We start from the raw sequence: 26,201 nt of genomic DNA on the forward strand, positions 1-26,201 counted from the left end.
TTGTTCTTTTACCAAATAGGACTATCTTCTGTATACTACCCCTACCTTGTCACAACACAACTGATTGGCTCAAACGCATTAAGAAGGAAAGAAATTCCACAAATTAACAAGGCACACCTGTTAATTGAAATGCATTCCAGGTGACTACCTCATGAAGCTGGTTGAGAGAATACCAAGGGTGGCTACTTTGAAGAATCTAAAATCTAAAATATATTTTGATTTGTTTAACACTTTTTTGGTTACTTCATGATTCCATGTGTGTTATTTCAGAGTTTTGATGCCTTCACTATTATTTTACAATGTAGAAAACAGTAAAAATAAAGAAAAACCTTTGAAGGAGTAGGTGTGTCCAAACTTTTGACTGGCGCTGTATATTCAGAGCCATATCCCTGTAATGCTTAGAGAATATCTCATGTCGGCTGTTATTGACGTGCTGTGGTTACAAGTTTTCCTGCCCCATCTAAAGCGTATTATTTTAGGGTGTTGCTATAGTCCACCAAGTGCTAACAGTCAGTATCTAGATAATGTGTGTGAAATGCTTGAGCGTGTATGTGATGTAAACAGAGAGGTCTACTTTCTTGGGGAGCACAATATTGACTGGTTTTCATCAAGCTGTCTGCTCAAGAGGAAGCTTCTCACTGTAACCATTGCCTGTAACCTGGTTCGGGTTATTAATCAACTAACCAGGGTGTTTACAAATACTACAGGAACAAGATCCTCTACATGTACTGATCACATTTTTATGAATACTGTAGAACTTTGTTCTAAAGCTGTATCCATACCCATTGGATGCAGTGATCACAATATAGTGTGATTAAATGCTATATAAAATAGCATTAAAGAGATCAAACGAAATATATTGCTGTGACTCTTATTTGGATGACGTTAAACATATTTGTTGGTCTGATGTGATTAATAAGGAGCGATGCACTTCATGAATTCTTTCAATTATTGATAAACATGAACCTGTTAAGAAACTGACTGTTAGAACTTAAGGCTCCATGGACTGATGAATTGAATTTAAAACTGTATGGTTGAAAGAGATGGGGATAAAGAAGTGGCTAATAATTCTGGCTGCACATCTGACTTACTGCAAATTGAGAAATTATGTGACTAAACTCAACAAAAAGAAGAAACTGTATTATGAAGCCAAGATCTATGATATAAAGAATGATGGGAAAAAAAGTAGTACTTTAAATGAAATTATGGGCAGAAAGACAAATTCAACTTCATCTTTCATCGAATCAGATGGCTTGTTTATTACAAAAACCATTTGATGTTGGCAATTATTTTAATGATTACTTAATTGGCAAAGTGGGCAAACTTAGGCAGGAAATGACAACAGCGAACAGTGAGCCATCGTATTCATGCATAAAAAAAAATAATAATGAAAGAAAAGCATTGTAAGTTTGAATTTTGTTAGTGTGGAAGAGGTGGAAAAAATTATTGTTATTGATCAATAATGACAAACCTACTGGCATTGACAACTTAGATGGAATATTACTGAGGATGGTAGCTGACTCTATGGCCACTCCTATCTGTCATATCTTTAATCTGAGTCTAGAGGAAGGTGTTTGTCCTCAGGCCTGGAAGGAAGCCAAAGTCATTCCACTACCCAAGAGTAGTAATGCAGCCTTTACTGGTTCTAACAGCAGACCTATCGGCTTGCTGCCAGCTCTTAGCAAACTTTTGAAAAAAATGGTGTTTGACCAAATACTACGCTATTTCTCCGTAAACAAATTGACAACAGACTTTCAACAAAGTTATAGACAAGGGCACTCAACATGTACTGCACTGAGACAAATGACTGATGATTGGTTATAAAGAAATTGATAAGAAGATTGTGAGAGTTGTACAGTTAGATTTCAGTGCCGTCTTCGATATTATTGACCATAACATTTTGTTGAGAAAACATACGTTTTATTGCTTTTCAACCTTTGCCATATCGTGGACTCAGAGATACAGTTGAAGTCGGAAGTTTACATACACTTAGGTTGGAGTCATTAAAACTCGTTTTTCAACCACTCAACAAATGTCTTGTTAACAAACTATAGTTTTGGCAAGTTGGTTAGGACATCTACTTTGTGCATGACACAAGTAAAGTTTTTCCAACTGTTGTTTACAGACTGATTATTTTACTTATAATTCACTGTATCACAATTCCAGTGGGTCAGAAGTTTACATACACTAAGTTGACTTTGCCTTTGAACAACTTGGAAAATTCCAGAAAATGATGTCATGGCTTTAGAAGCTTCTGATAGGCTAATTGACATATTTTGAGTCTCCTAGAGATGAACGTACTTTGGTGCGAAAAGTGCAAATCAATCCCAGAACAACAGCAAAGGACTTTGTGAAGATGCTGGGGGAAACAGGTACAAAAAGATCTATATCCACAGTAAAACGAGTCATATATCGACATAACCTGAAAGGCCGCTCAGCAAGGAAGAAGCCACTGCTCCAAAACTTTCATAACAAAAGCCAGACTACGGTTTGCAACTGCACATGGGGACAAATATTTTACTTTTTGGAGAAATGTCCTCTGGTCTGATGAAACAACAATAGAACTGTTTGGCCATAATGACCATCATTATGTTTGGAGGAAAAAGGGGGAGGCTTGCAAGCCAAAGAACACCATCCCAACTGTGAAGGACGGGGTGGCAGCATCATGTTGTGGGGGTGCTTTGCTGCAGGAGGGACTGGTGCCCTTCACAAAATAGATAGCATCATGAGGAGGGAAATTCCGTGGATATATTGAAGCAACATCTCAAGACATCAGTCAGGAAGTTAAAGCTTGGTCACAAATGGTTCTTCCAAACGGACAATGACCCAAGCATACTTCCAAAGTTGTGGCAAAATGGCTTAAGGACAACAATGTCAAATTATTGGAGTGGCCATCACAAAGCCCTGACCTCAAACCTATAGAAAATGTTTGAGTAGAACTAAAAAATCGTGTTTGAGCAAGGCCTTCAAACTTGACTCAGTTACACCAGCTCTGTCAGGAGGAATGGGCCAAAATTCACCCAACTTATTGTGGAAAGCTTGTGGAAGGCTACCCGAATCATTTGACCCAAGTTCAACAATTTAAAGGTAATGCTACCAAATACTAATTGAGTGCATGTAAACTTCTGACCCACTGGCAATGTGATGAAAGAAATAAAAGCTGAAATAAATCATTCTCTCTACTATTATTCTGACATTTCACATTCTTAAAATAAAGTGGTGATCCAAACTGACCTAAGACGGGGAATTTTTACTAGGATTAAATGTCAGGAATTGTGAAAAACTGAGTTTAAATGTTTTATGTAAACTTCCGACTTCAACTGTATCTATCTAATAGAACTCAGAAATCACAGCTAATGAAGTCACTGAAACCCTTAACAAGGAGTTGCAGTCAGTTTTGGAATGGGTGGCCAGTAATAAACTGGTCCTGAACATCTCTAAAACTAAGAGCATTGTATTTGGTACGAATCATTCCCTAAGCTCTAGACCTAAGCTGAATCTGGTAATGAATGGTGTGGCTGTCGATCAAGTTGAGAAGACTAAATTACTTGGTGTTACATTAGATTGTAAACTGTCATGGTTAAAACATATACATTCCAGGTCCTAGGTGGCGCAGAGGTCAAAAGCACCACAGTGCTGAGGCACAATTGGCCCAGTGCCATCCGGGATAGGGGAGGGTTTGGCCAGTGGGGCTTTCCCTGCCTCATTATGCTCTAACGACTCTTTGTGATAGGGCCGGGCACTTGCAAGCTGACTCCGGTCGTCAGTTGAACAGTGTTTCCTATGACACATTGGTGCGACTGTCATCCGGGTAAAGCAAGCAGTGTGATAAGAAGTAGGATGCCAGGCGGTTCATGTTTCGGAGGACGCATGACTCGACCTTCGCCTCTCCCGAGCCCACTGAGGAGTTGCAGAGATGAGCCAAGGGACCTAATTTAAAAAATAAGCTTGTGGCCATACCACCCTGAACACGCCTGTTCAGGGTCGGGCCTGGTTAGTCCTGGGATGGGAGACCACCTGGGAATACAGTACATAGATATATATTTTTTTAAACATGGATTCAGTGGTTGTAAAGGTGGGGAGAGGTTTGTCCATAATAAAGAGATGCTCTGCTTTTTTGACACCACACTCCAAAAACAAGTCCTGCAGGCTCTAGTTTAGTCTTATCTTGATTATTTACCAGTCATGTGGTCAAGTGCTGTAAAGAACAACCTACACTCTAAGAAAAAAGGGTCCCAAAAGGGTTATTTGGCTCTCTCCATTGGCTCTCTCCACACTCTTTTGGGTCCCATGTAGAACCTTCTGTGCAAAGGGTTCTACATGGAACTCATGGAACTCAAAAAGGTTCTACCTGGAACCAAAAACAGTTATTCAAAGAGTTATTCTATGGGGACAGCCGTAGAACCCTTTTTTTCTCAGTGTTGTTAAGCTGCAGCTGGCCCAGAAAAGAGCAGCACGTCCTGCTCTTAATTGTAATCAGAGGACTAATATAAATACTATGCATACCAGTCTCTCTTGGCTAAGAGTTGAGAAGAGACTGGCTGCATCACTTCTTATTTTTATAAGAAACAATAATGTGTCGAAAATTTCTATTTGTTTGCATAGTCAACATACACACAGCTCTGGCACACACACTTACCCCACCAGACATGCCACCAGGGGTCTTTTCACAGTCCCCAAATCCAGAACAAATTCAAGAAAGCATACAGTATCATACAAAGCCATTATTGCATGGAACTCCCTTCCATCTCATCTTGCTCAAATGAACAGCAAACCTGGTTTCAAAAAACAGATAAAATAACACCTCATGGCACAACGCCTCTCTCCTATTTCACCTATATATTTTGTGTGTATCTATTGGTACAGTATGTAGGCCATATGTGCGGTTTGTAAATGTATGTAGTTCTGTCATTGAGCTGTTCTTGTCTATTAATGTTCTGTATTATGTAATATGGCATGTTTTGTCTGGACAGTTGAACCCAGGAAGAGTAGCTGCTGATTTCGGAACAGCTAATGGGGATCCTAATAAAATACACATTTCACAGTTCACACACACACACACACACACACACACACACACACACACACACACCACAGCATTACCCAGATGGAGGTGCAGAATGTGGGATGGTGGGGAGAGAAGACGGGATAATTAGGAGTACAAATATTAATGGAAGTTAAAGACAGACTAACAAACCCAATTACTACATTAGCCGGCCAATTTAGATGAGAGCTCTGAGAAACCAGCAGGCAGGACTTTGTTGAAATAGACCAGCAGTCTCCATGCATTAACAATGGAATGAATTCCCCTGTCGTCCCCTGCAGCCATAAATTCTGCCTGCAGACTGCAGTATAAAGCCAGCCACATTCCCCTGCTCTCCAGGCTGAATGGACGAAGCAGAGACCAACACTCCTTTTTTCCCCGCCTCATAAAGACGGAGGGCCCTGGAGACAGGAGACTCGGGGGAGGAGTGGGAGGAGGGGGAGGAGGAGGGGTTTGTACTGCTGCTGCAGTTTTCTTCCACCGCTGCTTGCTAACCTGCCTCCCTTCTAATGCCCAATCCATTTCGACTACTCAATATGCTTCCTCTTGTCCAGCCCATCCCGGGAGACCTGCTGAATGCACCAGCACTCCCACTCCGGCCAATCACCAACACCCTGAGGCTACATTTGGGCCTTATTGGCAAGCTGTGGGCAACCAATGCCTGGCCAGTCAGGTGGAGCCAAGAGCTGAATGGATTTTCTGTTTGGCTGTGGGAGGTGCGAAACCTGCCAATGAGGGCTCAGGAGTGACATTGTGTGTCTCTGAGGGAGGCTGCCAGAGGGGTCAGGCCTGAGGACTGCAGACTGACAGTTATTTAGTGAGGTGCAGAGCATAGCATGGTCTCCCGAGTGGCACAGTGGTCTAAGGCACTGTATCTCAGTGCTAGAGGCGTCACTACAGACCCTGGTTTGATTCCAGGCTGTATCACAACTGGCTGTGATTGGGAGTCCCATAGGGCGGCGCACAATTGGCCCAGCATCGTCTGGGTTAGGGTTTGGTCGGGGTAGGCCGTCATTGTAAATAAGAATTTGATCTTAACTGACTTGCCTAGTTAAATAAAGGTTAAATAAAATAAAATATCTGTGGGAAGTAGGGGTGCTAAGGGTTCTGCAGCAACCCTAAAAAAATGTAAAAATATTTTTTTTAACAAAAGTAGTGCTTTGGGCCTTTAATAGTCCTGTATTAGCGGACTGATATAGCCATCTGCAGCACTGGCAAAGCCCCCCCCACCCCGTTAAAAAAATAAATTGCATCAACCCCACCCCAAACTACTTCTCGCAGCTATGGGGCAGAGCTCTATGTCAGTCAGTGGAGGGATTGCCTTTGTACAGCTAGGCCAGCTACTGGGACGCTGCAGACACAGGCACAGGCACTTAGTACAAACACACACATGCAAGCACAAAAACGCACATCCTATACAGCTTTCCTGTTTCTACCTAGTTCTATAAACAGTGGTGTATTACCATGCCATAGAGATGATTCTCTCCCACACATACACCAACTTTTATTGGTTTACTGAGTCAAGAGCAGGGTTTAATTTAGCATTTCATTCTACCTAGGGAGACTAACTTATTAAAAACGTGTGCTTCATCTTGAGCATAGAAAGTTGGCTGCAAAACTTGTTCTGACAAGTAACTGCCCGCTTCTGTAGGTGTAATCACAATATTTTGTTTTTGTTGAAAATTGTATGCCTCCTGCATTCAATTGACATAAAATCCCACCAAATGAGAGGCCTCCAGCCATTGTGTGACTCAAGCAGAAGAGTTTAGGGACAACTTGATAACGCCATCATAACACCTACCCAGAGGTGTCATCTCATATTATGCATAATTGGTTGCCTTGGTAAAGGAAAAAATGTTGCCTGGTCTGATTGGTGTCTGCCTCACCTCAGGATCGTCCTTGACGTGGAGAAAAGAATGTAATGACTTTCCAAAGCACACAGTGTAGATTACAGTTCTCTTCAGAGTGGGCGTAACGCCCTCACATATCAGGACTTCAATCAAAGGCCCTCTCATTCCATTCCTCTGCTTTGCCCAAGAACTGTTTTTTTTTTAATTGATCTCCTTTATCACCCCTTCTTTTATAATGATTTAGTTCTTTCTGGTGTGTGTCTGACTGAGAGTCAGTGGTGAGGACGGAGAGGATGGAGAGGAGCAGAGGCTCATCTCTCCCCGTTTGGACTGGTTTCAGTCAGATGTGGCATTGGGTCCAGTCTTAGGTGCTGGAGGAGACAGTTGAGATGAGACTGCTACAAATGGGCTGAAACTAATGCTGCTCTCTGAAACTAACGCTGCTCTCTGAAACTAACGCTGCTCTCTGAAACTAACGCTGCCCTCTGAAACTAACGCTGCTCTCTGAAACTAACGCTGCTCTCTGAAACTAACGCTGCCCTCTGAAACTAACGCTGCCCCCTGAAACTAACGCTGCTCTCTGAAACTAACGCTGCGCTCTGAAACTAACGCTGCTCTCTGAAACTAACGCTGCTCTCTGAAACTAACGCTGCTCTCTGAAACTAACGCTGCCCTCTGAAACTAATGCTGCCCTCTGAAACTAACGCTGCTCTCTGAAACTAACGCTGCTCTCTGAAACTAATGCTGCTCTCTGAAACTAACGCTGTTCTCTCTCACCTCACATTTTTACTATGCTCTCTCTTTCTCCTCCAATCCCAATCTGTCCCCTTTTCTCTCTTTCTATTCTCCATCTCTTTCACTATCTATTTAATTATAGCTGTTTTCAATCTCCAATTGCATTAATCTTACCTCTGTCAAGAGCAATACTTTATTGGACAGTGAACGGCATGGGGAAAATATTGCATTTTACCACAATGGTAAATTATTGCCATCAAAGCGACACTACTTGAGATTGCTCATGAGGGTTTTGCACTTCACAATAAAACCTCCCTGAAGTGGGATGTTGGTGCTGCTAGTTTCACTCTAATCATTTCCCTTCTATTCATAAGGGAAGGGGGTCTACTCAATGTGTCATGCAGTGATATCCCTTATAAACGTATCTAATAAACTTTCCTTGGACCAACACACCACTGGAGCAGCAGCTAGACTAGCAGCTAGACTGTCCAGGACTTTCAGAACTGCCTAGGGGAGAAAGAAAGAAAGAAAGAAAGAAAGAAAGAAAGAAAGAAAGAAAGAAAGAAAGAAAGAAAGAAAGAAAGAAAGAAAGAAAGAAAGAAAGAAAGAAAGAAAGAAGATAGGAAAGAAAACCGGAACAGAAAAGAACATTGCAGAAGTGGATAGTAGAGTGTCCCAGCCAGCCATAGTGCAGAACAGATCACAATCAATAACACAGGCACATATGCCGCCTGCTGCACCATCTTACTTGTGTTGATGGAAGCAGTACAAATCACCATCTGCTGAAGTGGATATTAGACCGTCTCCCAGGCCAATCTAGCACACCCTGGTTTCTCAGATGAAAATGGGTAATTACTCTCAAAAGGCTAGCACTTTCCTGCAGTCAATGACCAAAAGCGCTCTCTTTGGCCTCATGGGTGGAATGTTATTTATATTTTCATAATTTCATAATTAATCAATATACAATTTTTTTAAACAATGAAAATCTGCCGTTTCTATGTCAAACGGTTATGTTATATTTCAGTCTTCTATTTCTGACATGGTACAGGTGTCTTCTTTTTAAGCCCATAACCATGTGTGTGAAGTGTATACTTTCGTTTCAAAGTAGATTTGTTTAAGACTAGCAAGAAACCCTCTACGTGACTCTGATTTAGCCTACTGTGAACCCTGGTGAACCTGGCTGTGTGTGGAGCTGTTTAACATCATAAAAATGCTAGAGAGACAGAGTCAGAGACTTTCCACAGCTCTGGAGGAATCAGTGTGCTGTGAGTGTGCTGCTGTAACCACAGGGGTTGTTCTCGGCCACCTCCAAGACAAGAGAGATAAAGAACTAAATCCCTTTGCTCTCTTCACTGGCCAGCTGTCACAATGGAACAGCCCAGTCAAGCCGTGTTGCAGAGAGAAATAAGGATATAATACCTCACGGGGCCATGGACGTGACGCACATCCCCCATGGCTAAGGAACAGGGCTCTCTTTCACTACTGCTAGAGGTTGTGGCCGCCCCCACCACACACACACACACACACACACACACACACACAAAGGAACACCTGGGTGTCAGTAAACCCAACCATCTGAAGCTGAACATGAGGTAAGGGGATGAAAGGCTGTCCATTCTTCTCTAGCAGGGTGGTACAATACAACCACGATCCTGCAGTCTGTGTTTGTTTGTGTGAGTGAGTGTTTTTTTTGTTGCTTTGGTTGAAAATCTGCCCTCTTGCCAACTCGTTGGTGAAAGGCGATTTCAGTAATCCGGGAGTGTAAGCCGCATGGTACAAATGGGCGTGAGAGAGCTCTGTGGTGGCCCAGAGAGAAAGCTGTCTCTGGCCTGGACGTCTGGTGGACTGATAACAGGCTGCACAGTTTACAGGAGCATCCTGGAACCATGGAGCTGATAGACAGAGCTGCCATAGCATGACAACAGGAATGGAGCTTGTTTGTCATGTCACTTATAAAACAGTTATAGTAAAATCCCTGTTGTCCAGTGAGCTAGTTTAAACAACTCCTGCATGTCTGCATACACACACATGCAAGCAACTGAAAGTGTGCTAAATACTCCTGAATTCAATGAACAACTGTTCAAGCAGAGCTGTGTTTGTGTCCATCTCTGTATCTGTCCTCTTGTCTGTGTGTCTGGGTACATGTCTTTGTAGAGTCCTAAGGCATACCAGACAAATCACTTGGCATCACCACTCAAATCGGAGAGAAGTGTCCCTCTTTACCTGCTGAAGGCTCTTGATAGAAAATACCTGGGTAGTTTTCTGTTCAGCCCTTCATAGTGAGTAGCTAGGTTTCCATCCAATTCATTCGAATATTCTAAAATCTGCATAAAAACAATATGCACATTTTCCCACCAGAGATGTGCTTCCATCAAATTGACTTGTTGCGGATAAAAGGCTGTGCGTGATGACCGGTAGTGCACATAAAAATAACTTTGTGGTTAAATTCCTATGTACCAAAAATTAGAATTTTTTTAAATGGGTTTCCATCCCATTTTCAACTCTACTGATGGTTTTGTCAGAAAAAGGTTTTGTTCTTTAGCAAATGTGCTCACTCTGGTATTGGCACCTGTGCTCTACCCAACGTCGATCATCATGTCACCAAAATAAAACCCTCAATATTTATTGGAAAGGAGCATCAAGCTCATCACCTTGCACTTTCACCACCCTGTGTGGTTCATCATAACTTATTTCATTTGTAGCCTAATCAACTGCATTCCTGAGTCATAGTGGGAGGACTACACAAAAAAATGTTGTATGACTCCAAGTTACGATTTGGTTATTATATCAATATTTGCGCATAAAAGTGTTTCCACCACCATTTCTTGCATAATACATTTTACAGACACAAAAAAATCCCACCTTGTCTAGCTTATTTTGTTTTGTCGACATTTGGAAAGTTTACCGACAAATTTGCTGTCTCCATCAGGCCTGTTGTGACATTGTTAATCCGACATGTACTCTACTCTCAGAAAAAAGTTGGATGGATACCTGGTTACTGTCTGAGACTTATTCTACCCTTCTCTTCATTTGCCTGGGGTGAGTATGTATTCATGGATGCCAAGGGAAGCCAGGCTTCCCCAAAATATTGACCAAGAATAAATTCAAAAACATAAAATAGTGTATCTTCCGTCTCTGTGTTTCATAATTTTCCTTAAATTCACAAGAGGCTGAATGTATCTCAACGGAGAAAGCATTCGAGCGAGTGAAACAATGCCCAACTGTCTCTGTATGTGTAGGCCATCTATCTGATGCTGTCTGGCCCAAAAGTGTATGACATTGTTGCCACCCGTAGCATTGAGTGCAACGGAAGCCAGTGAGAATTTGGTCCTCCCTTGATAAAAAAAAAGTATAAAATAACAGCCAATCGGCGTTGAGCTAAACTGAGTGAGCTCAACTGTGAATGGTCCTTCCGCACCAAAAAAAAAAGTGTAAAGGGAAGCCAGTTTGGATTTGGCGTCACTCCTATCAAATCGCATTGAGAGCATACGTCACTGACAGAAACAACTTGAATTGTTGCATCTCGTTGTGTTGTTGTCCTCCAGTGATGAGATAGCTAGCTAAAATTGGCCCTTTCCTAAATTAACCATGGATGGAGATAGGGACTTGTGGTTTTAATTAATTCTCCGTATTGGTCAATGATTATAACGGTGATTCTGATCCAGCCATTAACTCATACATTGTGCCCCTGGCCTGAGAAGATGGAAGTTCAATATGTAGCTAGATGTAGAAGGCTAATGTTAACATGCTAACGTTGCCGATGAAAGGAAGTTAGGCTAGTGAGCAAGCATTTTAGTCAGGTAGCCTAGAACAACAAAAAATTTAAGCGTGTACTATATGTCCGTTTCGTCAACATGAAAGAGAGGAGGATGGCATTGGCGTTTCTCTACAAGTAGGGTAAGTCAACATGTTTTTTTACTTTCATGAACCTGCACGCACACACACACAAACAGAAATCAGAAACATGGACAGCCACATCATATTTAGCTGATGTTGATTGGACTAAATTGTTTTTGGTATCTTTTCGTTGTCACTGTATTAGATTAAGGATAGGTGATTTGAGGATGTTGAAATGTTGAAGTTAAAATGGTGCTGGAATAGTGGAAGCAGCCCTGTTTTCTTTGCGACTTGTAGTAACTCTCCGTGGTTGTAAATCAATAGTCGTTTAGTGATCCGGAAATTTAGGAAACATTAACTTCCTTGACCATGCTGTAGGTCATGTAGCTGTTTGTTACATGCAATATGCTTTGTGGACTTCACCGGACAGAGGTTGCTCTCCGGTTTTGTGAAGAAACAAATGTGTGGTTGAATTTATTCTGCCAATGTGTCTTCTTATTGTCTCGGCCTTAGGCCTATATATCACGGTGTCAAGGCATATGAACTAACAGGTTATTTAAAGAGTGAACAACACAATTATCACAACACATATGTTGTAATATGGCTTTTTTTTCTGGCTTCCCCAGTGATTTTACCCACGCACCGCTACTAAATGAACCTCCAACAGACGTGGGTTGTCTGGCTTGAAGATGTCTTTGGAACGTGTTTTTGGCTCAAATGAAAGTAAAAAGACAACTTCAGGTGTATGATGGGCAGTAGCAAAACAGAGCAAGATTGGGTTATTGTTATCAGAATTGATGATGAACTCATTTCTAATTTACAACAAAAAGACAACTTGGACTTAAATGGTTATTGATAAGTGTAATAACTGTCACGCACTCTGACAAGCATTTGTGGGAAGGGTCCTCTGGAGTTTTCAGGCACATTGATTGGTGGGATGACCCAGTCCCGCTTCTGTCGTCTCAGACCATTGGCAGAGGAGCTTTTTTGATGTTTCCGTGGAAACTTGATAACCCTGGGATTAGAGTCCCAGGCCCTTGCAATCATATCCTCCACTCCAATCTGAAAGGAGAAGAAATCAACACATTATTGACCTACAGCATTCCAACAATTAATTGAGAGACAACCAAACTATGAAAGTCTCACACTGAATGATGAGACATGAGAGGTCAATATAAAGGAGTAGTGTCACTGAATTGTTTGTTCATCTTCTAAAAGTGTGGAACATACAGGTGACAAATACATCATAAAGATCAAACTTGACAGATGATAAGAAACAGAATAAAACTAATGTTTCTTTCAGTTAATTTTCAAAAATTCAAATATAATCCACACTTTCCAGCCATCACCTTTCATGTACTTCGCAAATCACCTAAAAGGACCAAGCCTTGGCAGACATTCCAGGCATTAGTCTTGCAGTCAGGTTACCAATGACCTATGAACAGTCCTCAGAGGTTGACTTCTATGTCTTTATCCAGCAAAAAGCCTTCTGACAGAGTCACAGAGCTGTGCTGCTCCGTGTGATGCAATCTGTGACATATCCCACTCCAAATGAAAAGGGATTGATGAAATATCACTTCAATAACAGCGAGATCAGAATGTTAGGACCAACAGTGATCCTGCAGTGTGTGATATAATAGCTGATTCACTGGTCTTATAAGCAAAGACTAGTTTCCAAGAACATGTAAGGGGAATATACTGCTAGACAAAAGGGGAGGTGAATAAAATACAAAAACTGAAAACATAAAACTGTTTTTCATTACAGTTTTACACCTTGCCTTCTTTCCCTAATCTTAATCCTTCATTAGACTTTTCAATTTTTTCTTAAGTGTTTTATCCCCTCATGTTAATCAAAGGTGCACTTCACACTGGTGTAAACTCATTGTAAATCTGGCCCTATGTGTTTGAGAAGGTGTACTGTGTATACATTGGCAGAGCTATGTGACATGTATATATGGTATCTACAGTATCTAGTGAGGGTTGTTGTGTCCTCATGCCTGATATGGTGTTTGTGTAATCCAGTGATCCTGCTGTTTCTCCTGCTCCCCACTCACAGAGACATGCATGCTGCTGTGACTTGAAGCCAAGTGGAAATCCTTCTGTAAAATCTGCTCAGAGGACACACATGAACCCTTGCAAAGCATGAAGGCGCACGCGCACACACACACACACACACACACACACACACACACACACACACACACACACACACACACACACACACACACACACACACACACACACACACACACACACACACACACACACACCAAACACTGGCAGGCAGGTCAGCCTGTCAATACACATGCAGTTTGTCAGACAGAGAGACAGATGCAAGCTAAACCAGAGCAAACATACTGTATTTTTCCCCCTTTTGTTTTAATTCTTCACGGCTTAGTGGATTTGACTACAGGGCTTACAGCAGGCCTCCTGATAGCAGCAGGTAGCCAGACAGGAGAGAGGAGAGAGAGGAGAGAGGGGGAAGGACCAGATGTGGTGCCCTGATAAGATAACTCTAGCTTCAGCTCCACTCAACCACAACACTCCCAGTTACCAGCATAGGGGCAGTGGGGCGAGATGGGAGTATGCCAGTCCTTTCATGGGTGGTAGGTGGAATTAGTGTGTGTGTGTGTGTGTGTGTGTGTGTGTGTGTGTGTGTGTGTGTGTGTGTGTGTGTGTGTGTGTGTGTGTGTGTGTGTGTGTGTGTGTGTGTGTGTGTGTGTTGGTGTTTCACATAGACAAAGAGAAGGAGAAAGGGGGAAGAAATGACAGATAAAATGCCAAAGTGAGATCCTAGAATATATTTATAGAAGGCAGAGAGGGTGGAGTAGCTGGAGAAAAAGTCTATATGGAAACATGCTGATAGGTGAGGATGAGTGAGGATGGTACCCATGATGCTCCAAGGCTTCCCTGTCTCTGCATAGACCCCTGCTGTTTCTACCCCATGTGTTCACTCCCTGTCCATATCGGCAGCCCCAGCTATCTGTTGAATAACACACACAGCGCTGCTGCTCTCCATCATTATCAGCGCCTCAGCCTGCTGGGGAAAGCGGAAACATCAAGACAGCTGATAATGTGGTCGATGCATCCGATCGGAGTTGCATTGGCAAACTCCCACATTCCTCCAAACACAGTGCCAGGCAGACACAACACAGCAGAGAGGACCTCTTTATTCAGAGTCTGTCTATGGATGATACCACTGCAGCAGGGCCACGTTGCTCACACTCCAAACAGCATGGCAAATGACAGCCCTGTGAAGCTGGCACGATGACAAACATCATCATAATTACAAAGGAAAAAGAGGAAACTGGAACAGGCCTTTTCTGCTGTGAGAAAGGTATGTTGGGGATAATAATAATAGTTTGGTAGGTGCTTAAATTTGTCCTATTTCACAAATGTGTATTAATATGCATGTGTGAATTTGAAATGTTTTTTTTTGCATATCCCAACTCTTCCTGAGACCCTCAGAGAGTGGGGTCACAGCCAGGGTCTGCCATGATCAACAGTGACCCTGTAGCAATTATGGTTAAGTGCCTTGCTCAAGGGTACATCAACAGATTTTTCACCTTTTCTGCTCAGGGATTTGAACAAACAACTTCACGGTTACTGCCCCACTGCTCTAACCACTAGGCTACCTGTGTGTATGCATGCATGCATGTGTATGTGTGTGTGAGTGTCAATGTGTGTGTGCAAGCAGGAATCAGTGAGTGTGAAATCAGTCCCAGAACTGCCCGGAGCTCCCCAGGCCCAGAGCTAGAGGGCAGGCCAGATGGCTGCTCTCGCCTCCTAGACAGGCTGCATGTCACTGGGGCATCAGTCAGCCCCGCAGCCCTGGAGCTGACATCTGGAGGTTATCGTTCTGAAGAGCAGAAGGCAACACTAAACAGGGACTTTCAATTACACAATATCAAGTATGTGCTAGTTTCCCATCCTCCATTTCACTGTTGATCTCAAGACATGTAATTTTGTGTTTTCTATTTTTCCATTAGCCTTCCACACTGATTATTATTGATGAGAGCTGATCAGAGTGGTGATCTGTGGTGAACAGGATGTGAGGGTAGGAAAATCAAGAGAAGAGAAGTATCTCAAATTTCACATCTTACTGAATCAAGTACATTTTAGGAAGCTGCTATGACTATTGATGCATTCCTCTTATGGATGTAGAACTGGGCTGCAATCACAGCATAGACTAGCCATCATGACCTCACTGCCATATCCTCTACTGCCTCCTGACGGACCAGTTAGACTCTAGGTTCTAAACTCCTCCGCACTATGGCTTTTTGCTCTAATCTAACACAAACAGTTAGTCTGGGGAAGAGGGAAATGAATGCAAATCAAATAAGTGCTAACACTTTTTGGATCATCAGGCTCCCAGAGTACTGGTGCATAACTGCATGAAAAGGCAGGCCAGAGCAACATGAAATCAGGTGGGGGTATATGCATATTGAGTCAGTAGACTGGCACCATAGTGTGAGTACTGTACATAACCTGCATTGAGGGACTTCACAGCCAGAATGACACTACTAACACCTCAGACTTAAACAGGAGGCAGCCAAACTATGATCATATTCAAATATATAAATGTACATCCAATACAAATAGATAAGCACTATGCACAGTTCATCTAGGAAGAGGTAAATCGAGCCAACAATTAATAGAACATAATAATCGAGGAGTCCATTGAGTCCCTGTACACGTCTGCTCTGAAACTTAATACATGCACTTACCTCGTAATGGCGCTGTCTGTCTTTTAATCACCTAATATCTGTAGGATGGTTTAGCAACGTTTAAATTGTATTGTTGTGATGACATGTTTCGGTGTGTAGTGGTCATAGGTAACCTGATTATTTTCCCCTCTCCCTTTCAGCACTATTGACACAGAGTAGCCAAAATGACACAGCAACTCTGTCACAGCATTTCACACATTTCAATGTCTGTGTGTCTTCACAACATTTCTGTGTTGCAGTTAATACTTTGATGGTAAAAGATATAAGATGTTGCACACCCATCCAAAAATGTTTTATAGAGGTGCTGACTAACGAAGAGTAAACTATTAAAAAGATAGAAAGAAAGTCACACAGTCTAATTATGCTCCCAAACATTTAATGGTTTGTAATATAGTTGCTATACCCATTAACTGTTTGGGAGCATAATTAGAGTGTGTGACTTTCTTTCTTTCTATATATAGTCAATACTTTTATAACATCAATATACTTCTCACTGAGTAGTTTCTATTGCTGAATCTGGGAATAAGCATTTCTTTATTCAAGGCATTACCCTACAGTTGTTGTTTTTTAAAGCACCTGGGGTAGTGTCGCCAAAAAACATTTCCACTGCATTTCAGCCCTGCCACAAAAGGACCAGCTGACATAATGTCAGTGGTTCTCTCGTTAACACAGGTGTGAGTGTTGACGAGGACAAGGCTAGAGATCACTCTGTCATGCTGATTGAGTTCAAATAAGACTGGAAGCTTCAAAAGGAGGGTGGTACTTGGAATCATTGTTCTTCCTCTGTCAATTATGGTTACCTGCAAGGAAACACGTGCCGTCATTATTGCTTGCACAAAAAGGGCTTCACAGGCAAGGATATTGCTGCCAGTAAGATTGCACCTAAATCAACCATTTATCGGATCATCAAGAACTTCAAGGAGAGCGGTTCAATTGCTGTGAAGAAGGCTTCAGGGCGCCCAAGAAAGTCCAGCAAGCGCCAGGACCATCTCCTAAAGTTGATTCAGCTGCGGGATCGGGGGACCACCAGTACAGAGCTTGCTCAGGAATGGCAGCAGGCAGGTGTGAGTGCATCTGCACGCACAGTGAGGCGAAGACTTTAGGAGGATGGCCTGGTGTCAAGAAGGGCAGCAAAGAAGCCACTTCTCTCTAGGAAAAACGTCAGGGACAGACTGATATTCTGCAAAAGGTACAGGGATTGGACTGCGGAGGACTGGGGTAAAGTCATTTTCTCTGATGAATCCCCTTTCCGATTGTTTGGGGCATCCGGAAAAAAGCTTGTCCAGAGAAGAAAAGGTGAGCGCTACCATCAGTCCTGTGTCATGCCAACAGTAAAGCATCCTGAGACCATTCATGTGTGGGGTTGCTTCTCAGCCAAGGGAGTGGGCTCACTCACAATTTTGCCTAAGAACACAGCCATGAATAAAGAATGGTACCAACACATCCTCCGAGAACAACTTCTCCCAACCATCCAGGAACAGTTTGGTGACGAACAATTCCTTTTCCAGCATGATGGAGAACCTTGCCATAAGGCAAAAGTGATAACTAAGTGGCTCGGGGAACAAAACCGATATTTTGGGTCCATGGCCAGGAAACTCCCCAGACCTTAATCCCATTGAGAAATGGTGGTCAATCCTTAAGAGGCGGGTGGACAAACAAAACCCCACAAATTCGGACAAACTCCAAGCATTAATTATGCAAGAATTGGCTGCCATCAGTCAGGATGTGGCCCAGAAGTTAATTGACAGCATGCCAGGGAGGATTGCAGAGGTCTTGAAAAAGAAGGGTCAACACTGCAAATATTGACTCTTTGCATCAACTTCATGTAATTGTCAATAAAAGCCTTTGACACTTATGAAATGCTTGTAATTATACTTCAGTATTCCATAGTAACATCTGACAAAAATATCTAAAGACACTGAAGCAGCAAACTTTGTGAAAATTAATATTCGTGTCATCCCCAAAACTTTTGGCCACGACTGTACATTTAATTTTAATGAAACAATTCAATTTACTTTTGACAACTTTTCTACAGGGCATAAGAGCAATTTTCAGTTCGGAATCACCTGCTGACCGAAATTACACACCGCTGCCTGTTTGTATCAGAAAGAAAAGTGTCTGGAAGGTACCTAGTTGTAAGGGCTTGCAACAAAAATTGATCAATTTAAAACATGTTACTGGTTTTCAAATGTTCCTTCAATTACTATAACATTTCTTGTTCTATTATCAAATCTCTCTGTTGCTCTCTTAATGTGGGAACATATTTCCATAGTGCTGCTACAATGTCACCTGGCTCCCCCATGCCTCCCTCCGACAGACTGGAACATTAGCTTAATCAATGTCAATTATTTCATGCCCTTCATTATTGTGCTGTGAGGAGTTGGCAGAATTTTAATCCCAGCTCTGCAACTGCTTTACACAATTCTTGGACGTTTTCTATGATTAAAAACATGACCTGCAGTAAGCATTAAGCCTCAGGCTATTCAATATCTTATATTTGGAAAAGCAAATAATACAGTACGTTGTTCCCTGAGAAATTCCTGTTAATGATATTGAAAAGCAGAACCTGAAATAATGTGGTTTTATATCATGTACTTGAGGATCATTGAAAACTGATCTTACCTGAGAGGCAGTTAGAGGTTTTGAAGTGTATAAATATGTGTTTCCATGTAAATGTACAACTGAGTCAACTGAGTCTGTCAACTGAGTCTGACAGTAGCAGGGGTGTGTCGGTGTGTATACCTGAGGCAAACTTTAGGTATGTGTCTGTTTAACTGCAGTGTAAATGATAGCAGTGTATATATGTTTACCTGACTCACAGGGACAGAGGGTTGGTGTCCAACCAAGGCCAGCTTGACCGTGGTCTCCCAGATGTGAGGGTCATGACCTCCGCGGGCGGTCACCATGAACTGGATCGGTTCTGACAGGTTGGCCACTTCCTGCTCCGCGTACACCGAGCCGTCAGGGCGCACACTGAAGTTAGGGTCACTGCTCTCGAAGCCCACCTCTTTACTGTGCTGGCAGTCCTCAAACTTCACTAGAGAGAGAGGGGGGGGGGGGGGGGGACACACACAGTGGTAAGATTTAGGGGATAAGGTGACACATCTGGTGACATGTAACTGTTGTGAAATACTAGCATAGCTTTTCCACCTTCCTGAAGTAATATCTCTCCTCATCCTGTCTTCAGAGGTGAAGACAGCTTTGACTCTCCACTGAAACCAAAATAGATGCAAGAAAGACATCTGTATTTCCTTGCATTTTCAAGGGGAGGTGGGGCTACATGGAAGCTATGTCACATTAATGCATTAGACTGTGAAGCTCTTTATCGTTCTCAATCAAGTTTCCCCTTCAACATGATGCCACAAAACACAGAACACAATCTTAAATGACATTTCGGGTCTTCCGCCTGAATGGAGAATGAGAGAATGAGAGAGCATTGTGAGGAACTTCCTCATCACACACTTTCCTTCCTTCCCCCTCCAGAGGCCTAGGTGTATGAGGAGGAGGGTAGCATTGTGGGTGTCTGTGGTCTTTCCGCCTCACAGACGAGATGTGGGTTTGAAGGCGATCACGCACCCTTCATGATCAGAGCTGACAGGCAGAGAGAGAGAGAGAGAGAGAGAGAGAGAGAGAGAGAGAGAGAGAGAGGAGAGAGAGAGAGAGAGAGAGAGAGGTGGGGAGCCTGGGATGATTACTCACAACCAGTCAGTATTGATCAGATGCTGCACAGGTACTCTACATCTCGACATAGGAACCCACAACCCAATTCATAAGTGCTCAGGAATTCTACATCATTCACTCAAACATCAGTATTTTCTCTGTGTAAAGTCAGATTGCCTGTCAGTCTCCAATCTCTTTTCAGATTATTGGGGATTTTCATTCTCCTCAATGGGTGGGGAGAGAAATGGTGTGGATCACTTTGATATGGATGCTGCAATGACAGATGACATCAAGCTGCCATCTCAACCAATATGAAATCTGAGGGGAAATCCAAAGCTGTGCAGACTGAATGTTCAATACAAATACCTTATCTTTACATTCCGAGTAATAATTAAAGCTTTTATATGATTTGAAACAGTACTTTCAATTTAGATTGAAGAATTTCAGCCACAACAATTTGACATCAATGTCAAGTCCTTTTACTTTCAACATCTTGTTGCTGCCAAGTCACGAGAACTACCCCAATTGCTAGTTACAGTCATATCCCATCGCTGCAACTCCCGTACGGACTCGGGGGAGGTCCTCCGAAACACAACCCAGCCACGCCGCACAGCTTCTTGACACAATGCCCGCTTAACCCAGAAGCACCAATGTGTCAGAGGAAACACCATACACCTGGTGACCATGTCAGCATGCATTACACCCAGCCCACCACAGGAGTCGCTAGTGCACGATGGGAACAAGAACATCCCTGCTGGCCAAACCCTTCCCTAACCCGGACAACGCTGGGCCAATTGTGCACCGCCCCATTGGTCTCCCGGTCACGGCCGGTTGCGACAGACCCTGGACTCAAACCAGGATCTCTAGTGGCACAGCTAGCACTGTGATGCAGTGCCTTAGACCACTGCGCCACTCGGGAGGCCATGTGTTGAAACATTCTGCCATCACCAAGTGTCCCATCAGTCAGGTGTTAAAGTAGAAACAGTGAGTCATGTAGGCAGTGGCTTGTCAGAGATGGAGGGTATGCAAACATTCTCTCATGTGGCTGTACCACTGATGAACATCTAGGCATCATTATTTAGCTGATGTAGCCATTACCTGAGGGATGCTTCCAGAGCACAGACCAGTGTGGTGGTTAATTTCTTTACTATCAAATGAGGAGACACAAACTTATCACACAAGTCAGAGTTGTAATTAAACTAAATCTTTAATCACTTAGTAATAAGGGAGCAGGTCAATACAACGCACACATATAAAGTGAATCGATTGAGTGCTCTACGATAATGATGGCTGGTTATGGCTTCACGCTCAGATAATTCGCTGAGAGCCCCGAGACAAAGGTCTTTTATAGCCAAGATACACCCCTTCCAACCTACATGACGATCAACAGATATACAGAATGGGTCACAAGGTTAAGATTTGTATGAAATATACCTATAATACATAGCAGACAGTATCTGCTGTGTCAACAGTTTTCATTGTATAGACCAGTGTCTGGCCCTCCAACTCCAAAGTGGAACCATCTCTCCCTGCTACGGTATAGAACAGAAACATTAACTCATTCTCTGGAATGCTCTTTAGGTTTTATCACCCAAAAGACATCATAATTCTCCTGTCAGTGTTATTTCCCACAGGCCCATCCTCAGTAGAACACACACACAATAGTTAAGAATACTCTATTCTGTTGCATAAAACAACCATTTGATGCAATAAAAGTATTATAACATGATCTTGCAATTTTTCCACCATACACGTTTAGTGGAGCTCAGAGAGAGGTGAGAAGCAGAACCCAGGGCTGATTGGTAGAGGGCCAGAGAGGGATGGGGTGCAGCACCCAGGCCTGTTCAGTGAATTTGTGAATTTTTATTAGGATCCCCATTAGCTAACGCCGTAGCGTTAGCTAATCTTCCTGAGGTCCAACACCAATTAATAAGACATTACAAACAATGACAAATTAAGACTTTACAAACATTTAACAAGCAGACTACTGTGAGAATGCTATTCATTGACTACAGCTCAGCATTCAACACCATAGTGCCCTCAAAGCTCATCACTAAGCTAAGGACCCTGGGACTAAACACCTCCCTCTGCAACTGGATCCTGGACTTCCTGACGGGCCGCCCCCAGGAGGTAAATGTAGGTAACAACACATCCGCCACGCTAATCCTCAACACGGTGGCCCCTCAGGGGTGTGTGCTCAGTCCCCTCCTGTACTCCCTGTTCACTCATGACTGCATGGCCAGGCACGACTCCAACACCATAATCAAGTTTGCCGATGACACAGCCTATAGGGAGGAGGTCAGAGACCTGGCCGTGTGGTGCCAGGACAACAACCTCTCCCTCAACGTGATCAACACAAAGGACATGATTGTGGACTACAAGAAAAGGAGGACCGAGCACGACCCCATTCTCATCAACAGGGCTGCAGTGGAACAGGTTGAGAGCTTCAAGTTCCTTGGTGTCCACATCACCAACAAACTATCATGGTCCAAACATACTAAGACAGTCGTGAAGAGGTCACGACAAAGCCTATTCCCCCTCAGGAGACTGAAAAGATTTGACATGGGTCCTCAGATCCTCAAAAGTTTATATAGCTGCACCATCGAGAGCATCCTGACTGGTTGCATCACTGCCTGGTATGGCAACTGCTTGGCCTCCGACCACAAGGCACTACAGAGGGTAGTGCATATGGCCCAGTACATCACTGGGGCCAAGCTTCCTGCCATCCAGGACCTCGATACCAGGTGGTGTCAGAGGAAGGCCCTAAAAATTGTCAAAGACTCCAGCCACCCTAGTCATGGACTGTTCTCTCTGCTATTACATGGCAAGCGGTACCGGCGCACCAAGTCTAGGTCCAAAAGGCTTCTTAACAGCTTCTACCCCCAAAGTCATAAGACTCCTGAACAGGTAATCAATGGGCTACCCAGACCACTCTTTTAATCTGCTTCTACTCTCTGTTATTATCGTAACTTTAATAACTCTACCTACATGTACATATTACCTCAATTACCTCAACTAACCTGTGCCTCCACACATTGACTCTGTACCGGTACCCCATGTATATAGCCTCACTATTGTTATTTTACTGCTGCTCTTTAATTATTTGTTATTTTTATTTTCAATTTTTTCTTATATATTTTTAACTTTTTTTTCTTAAAACTTCATAAAGCATTGTTGGTGAAGGGATTGTAAATAAGCATTTCACTGTAAGGTTGTATTCGGCGCATGTGACAAATACAATTTGATTTGATTTAGACAATACAGACAATTAAAATACCTGACAGGAAACACATTTAACATTCAGTTGATGCTTTCTATTTCCTGTCCAGTCATATGGTCTATCGCAATAGATGTTCTTTTGTTTTTACCTTAAAGGTGGATTTACTTGTTGCCTGAGAAATATGGATTGGTAATGAGTTTATAATTTTTTTTCTTTTACTTTTCTTTAACTTGGCAAGTCAGTTAAGAACAAATTCTTATTTAAAATGACAGCTTACCCCGGCACCCTATGGGACTCCCAATCACAGCCGGGTGTGATACAGCCTGGATTCGAAACAGGGACTGTGGTGACGCCTCTTGCCCTGAGATGCAGTGCATTAGACCACTGCGCCACTCAGGACCCTGAAAAATTCTGCTATGGCTCTATATAAAACTGTAGATTTAAAGAAATTTGTCTTTGGCTTGGGTTGTCTTCGATGCCCTGAATTTACCTGTCTTGTTTGGTGGTTATGCGTGTTGCTAGTATGCACGTGTTGTTAGTAGTGGAGCCTAGAAAAGGATTGGGAGCAGAATCCAGGCCTGTTTAGTAGAGCCCAGAGAGGGATGGGGAGCAGAACCCAGGCCTGTTTAGTGGAGCCCAGAGAGGGATGGGGAGCAGAACCCAGGCGTGTTTAGTGGAGCCCAGAGAGGGATGGGGAGCAGAACCCAGGCGTGTTTAGTGGAGCCCAGAGAGGGATGGGGAGCAGAACCCAGGCGTGTTTAGTGGAGCCCAGAGAGGAATGGGGAGCAGAATCCAGGCCTATTTAGTGGAGGCCAGAGAGGGTTGGGGAGCAGAATCCAGGCGTGTTTAGTGGAGACCAGAGAGGGATGGGGAGTAGAATCCAGGTCTGTTTAGTAGAGCCCAGGGAGGGATTATAAGTGAGCTGAGAAACTGGGTCTCACAGCAGCACTCATCATATGGTATGACTAGGGCTGTGGCGGTCACAAAAGTTTGTCAGCCAGTGATTGTCAAGAAAATAACTGTTGGTCTCACGGTAATTAACCGTTCATTAACATAAACACATTTAGCATCTCCTGGCTTCCACAAACTGATGCAGACCTTTGGAACATCTACATTTAAGTTTAAACATCTAAGTTTAATAAATCCATGTAATATAGCCTGCACCATGGTTCCCCAACTGCCGGTTTTATTTGCCCTCACAAGTGTAAAAAAATATTGAAATAAAACAAATTACAATATTATTGTTTATTATTGTTGGACATAAAATACTGTAAAAACACCTAGAGAAGTTATTTTAATTGTTCCCAAGAATTACCGCGCATAAGGTTTATACAAATGTAAGCAAGGTTTGAAATTCCTATATTGTAGGCAAATATTATATATGTTTGGGATTCTTGCGGTCAATGTGCAATCAAATGATTTGTAATTATGTTCCAGCCCCCTGACAATCCGCTCAAGAAAAAAAAAAAAAAATCGGCCTGTATTGATGAAATCTGGCCTACACCTTCACAATAAATCCATTATTTATTTTAGACAGGTATAAAGGATGATATGAAAATGTAGTCTATTTCAGAAGAACAGAATAGCATACTCTGAGTTGTCCTTATGTTAGGTCCTGATCTGGCTATACCAAATGGCTGTGGGCTACACTAGTTAATTTAGCACACAAGATTTGTTTAGAATTCCATGGCATTCTTTTATATAATTTTATAGTATGTAGAATTCAACTTAACAAAGCTGAATAAAATAAAAATAATATTTTCTCCAACCGTTTTGAGGGAGTGCGCATATGTGGCTATCCTGTGTTGAGCGGTTAATAAAGAAATAGGTACTCCTATATGCTTAATTTAGAGTTAGTAATGTAACTTTAGCTGTTCTACAAATGTTGGGCTAAATGTTTTGACTTTTAATACATTGTAAGGCTGCGCGATGAGACTCTAATCAAAAAAGTTGCTTGAAAGGCATGAGTTCTGCTTTGTTTTTTTGCACAGGCTGTACACACCTCATCAGTCTCTCATTCACAATTTGACAAGCACTTGATAATGCCTCGAATTTCACGGCGGCATCCCCTTTGTGTGGCCGTAATGCTCCCTAAACAAATCCATGCCTTTTGTGGCCAGTGGCCATTGCGCCCTTGGCCAGGAGTGGTGCGTTGTGCCCTGTGTGCTCCGAAGCATCTCTCATTCACATGGCTCTCCATCACGTGATCAGGTCTTTCTCACAGGCTACAAGTGAACTCAGACACATTGGGGACGCCACTGCGCATGTCGTTATCCAATTACGAGGTGCATATTGAAGATATTGGAAGAATTGTCCACATTTACTTTTCGTCAGCCAACAAGATGAGTAGGTATAATGAACAGCAAAATCACTGGCCTATGTCAGGGGTTCTTAAACTTTTTCAGCCTGAGACCCAAATGAGAAATGTGTTTTCCTGGGACCCACGCTTAGGAAAATATGCAACTATACGTAAATATCGGTACGTTTCATTGCCCTTATGCCTAAAAAAAATGCAATATAGACAAAAATAAATAACAATGAAATGCCCATAAATATCTTTTGCTTATTTTTCACCATTAAAAACACTCTCACATACCTGTCTCACCTTATCGCCTCTAAAATGTAAATGAAACCCTATAAAGAGTTTATATAATGCGTCATTACATACCTATTTGAAGGTTTGTGTCGAATTTGAATCAGGTTTTTAGGGCGGTGCTAAAGTGATCTTCAGAAGTAAACAGTGGCTTTTAAGTCATGATAGCTTACAGTGATGATGCAAAAAATTACTAGGTATTCCCCCTTACCCTGTCCCTGTCCATTTCTTGTTTTTAAACGGTGAGAGAAGTGCTACACCTGGTGGAGAGAGGCTGTAAGACAGAATTAGTTGCTTTATGAGTGCTGTACGTTACACCATGACACGTCACGATGTAACGTACAGCGTCGGAGGGATCAGTTTTCAACTTTTCTCCAATACTATAGAGCCATCACCATGTCAATAAATGCTTGAATAGAAACGTAGTTCACACCGCAGATTTTGATTGCAACACAGTCGCTACAGTCCCATTAGTTTTCTTTGCAGCCTCGTTTGAATGTCGCGGTTGCGCACATTTGTACAGAATGGGGTTAGC

At 42.6% G+C, this 26,201-nt stretch overlaps 1 protein-coding gene across 2 annotated transcripts in view; it reads right to left on the reverse strand.

Annotated features, from left to right (window-relative positions):
- Positions 1-26,201, reverse strand: part of LOC106565798 (cadherin-4-like) — a 381,738-nt gene that overhangs the window by 82,749 nt on the left and 272,788 nt on the right. Inside the window, exons 4-5 of one of the 2 annotated variants that reach the window (XM_014133344.3) lie at positions 19,013-19,230; positions 12,346-12,528 (exon numbers count right to left, since the gene is read on the reverse strand). In XM_014133344.3, the coding sequence (XP_013988819.3) occupies positions 12,346-12,528; positions 19,013-19,230 (401 nt within the window). Of the gene's footprint in view, positions 1-12,345; positions 12,529-19,003; positions 19,231-26,201 lie in introns of both variants that reach the window. The other variant, XM_014133343.3, reaches the window with a different exon arrangement.

Source organism: Salmo salar, chromosome 12 (assembly GCF_965601325.2).
Source record: "Salmo salar chromosome 12, fSalSal1, whole genome shotgun sequence".
Lineage (NCBI taxonomy): Eukaryota > Metazoa > Chordata > Actinopteri > Salmoniformes > Salmonidae > Salmo > Salmo salar.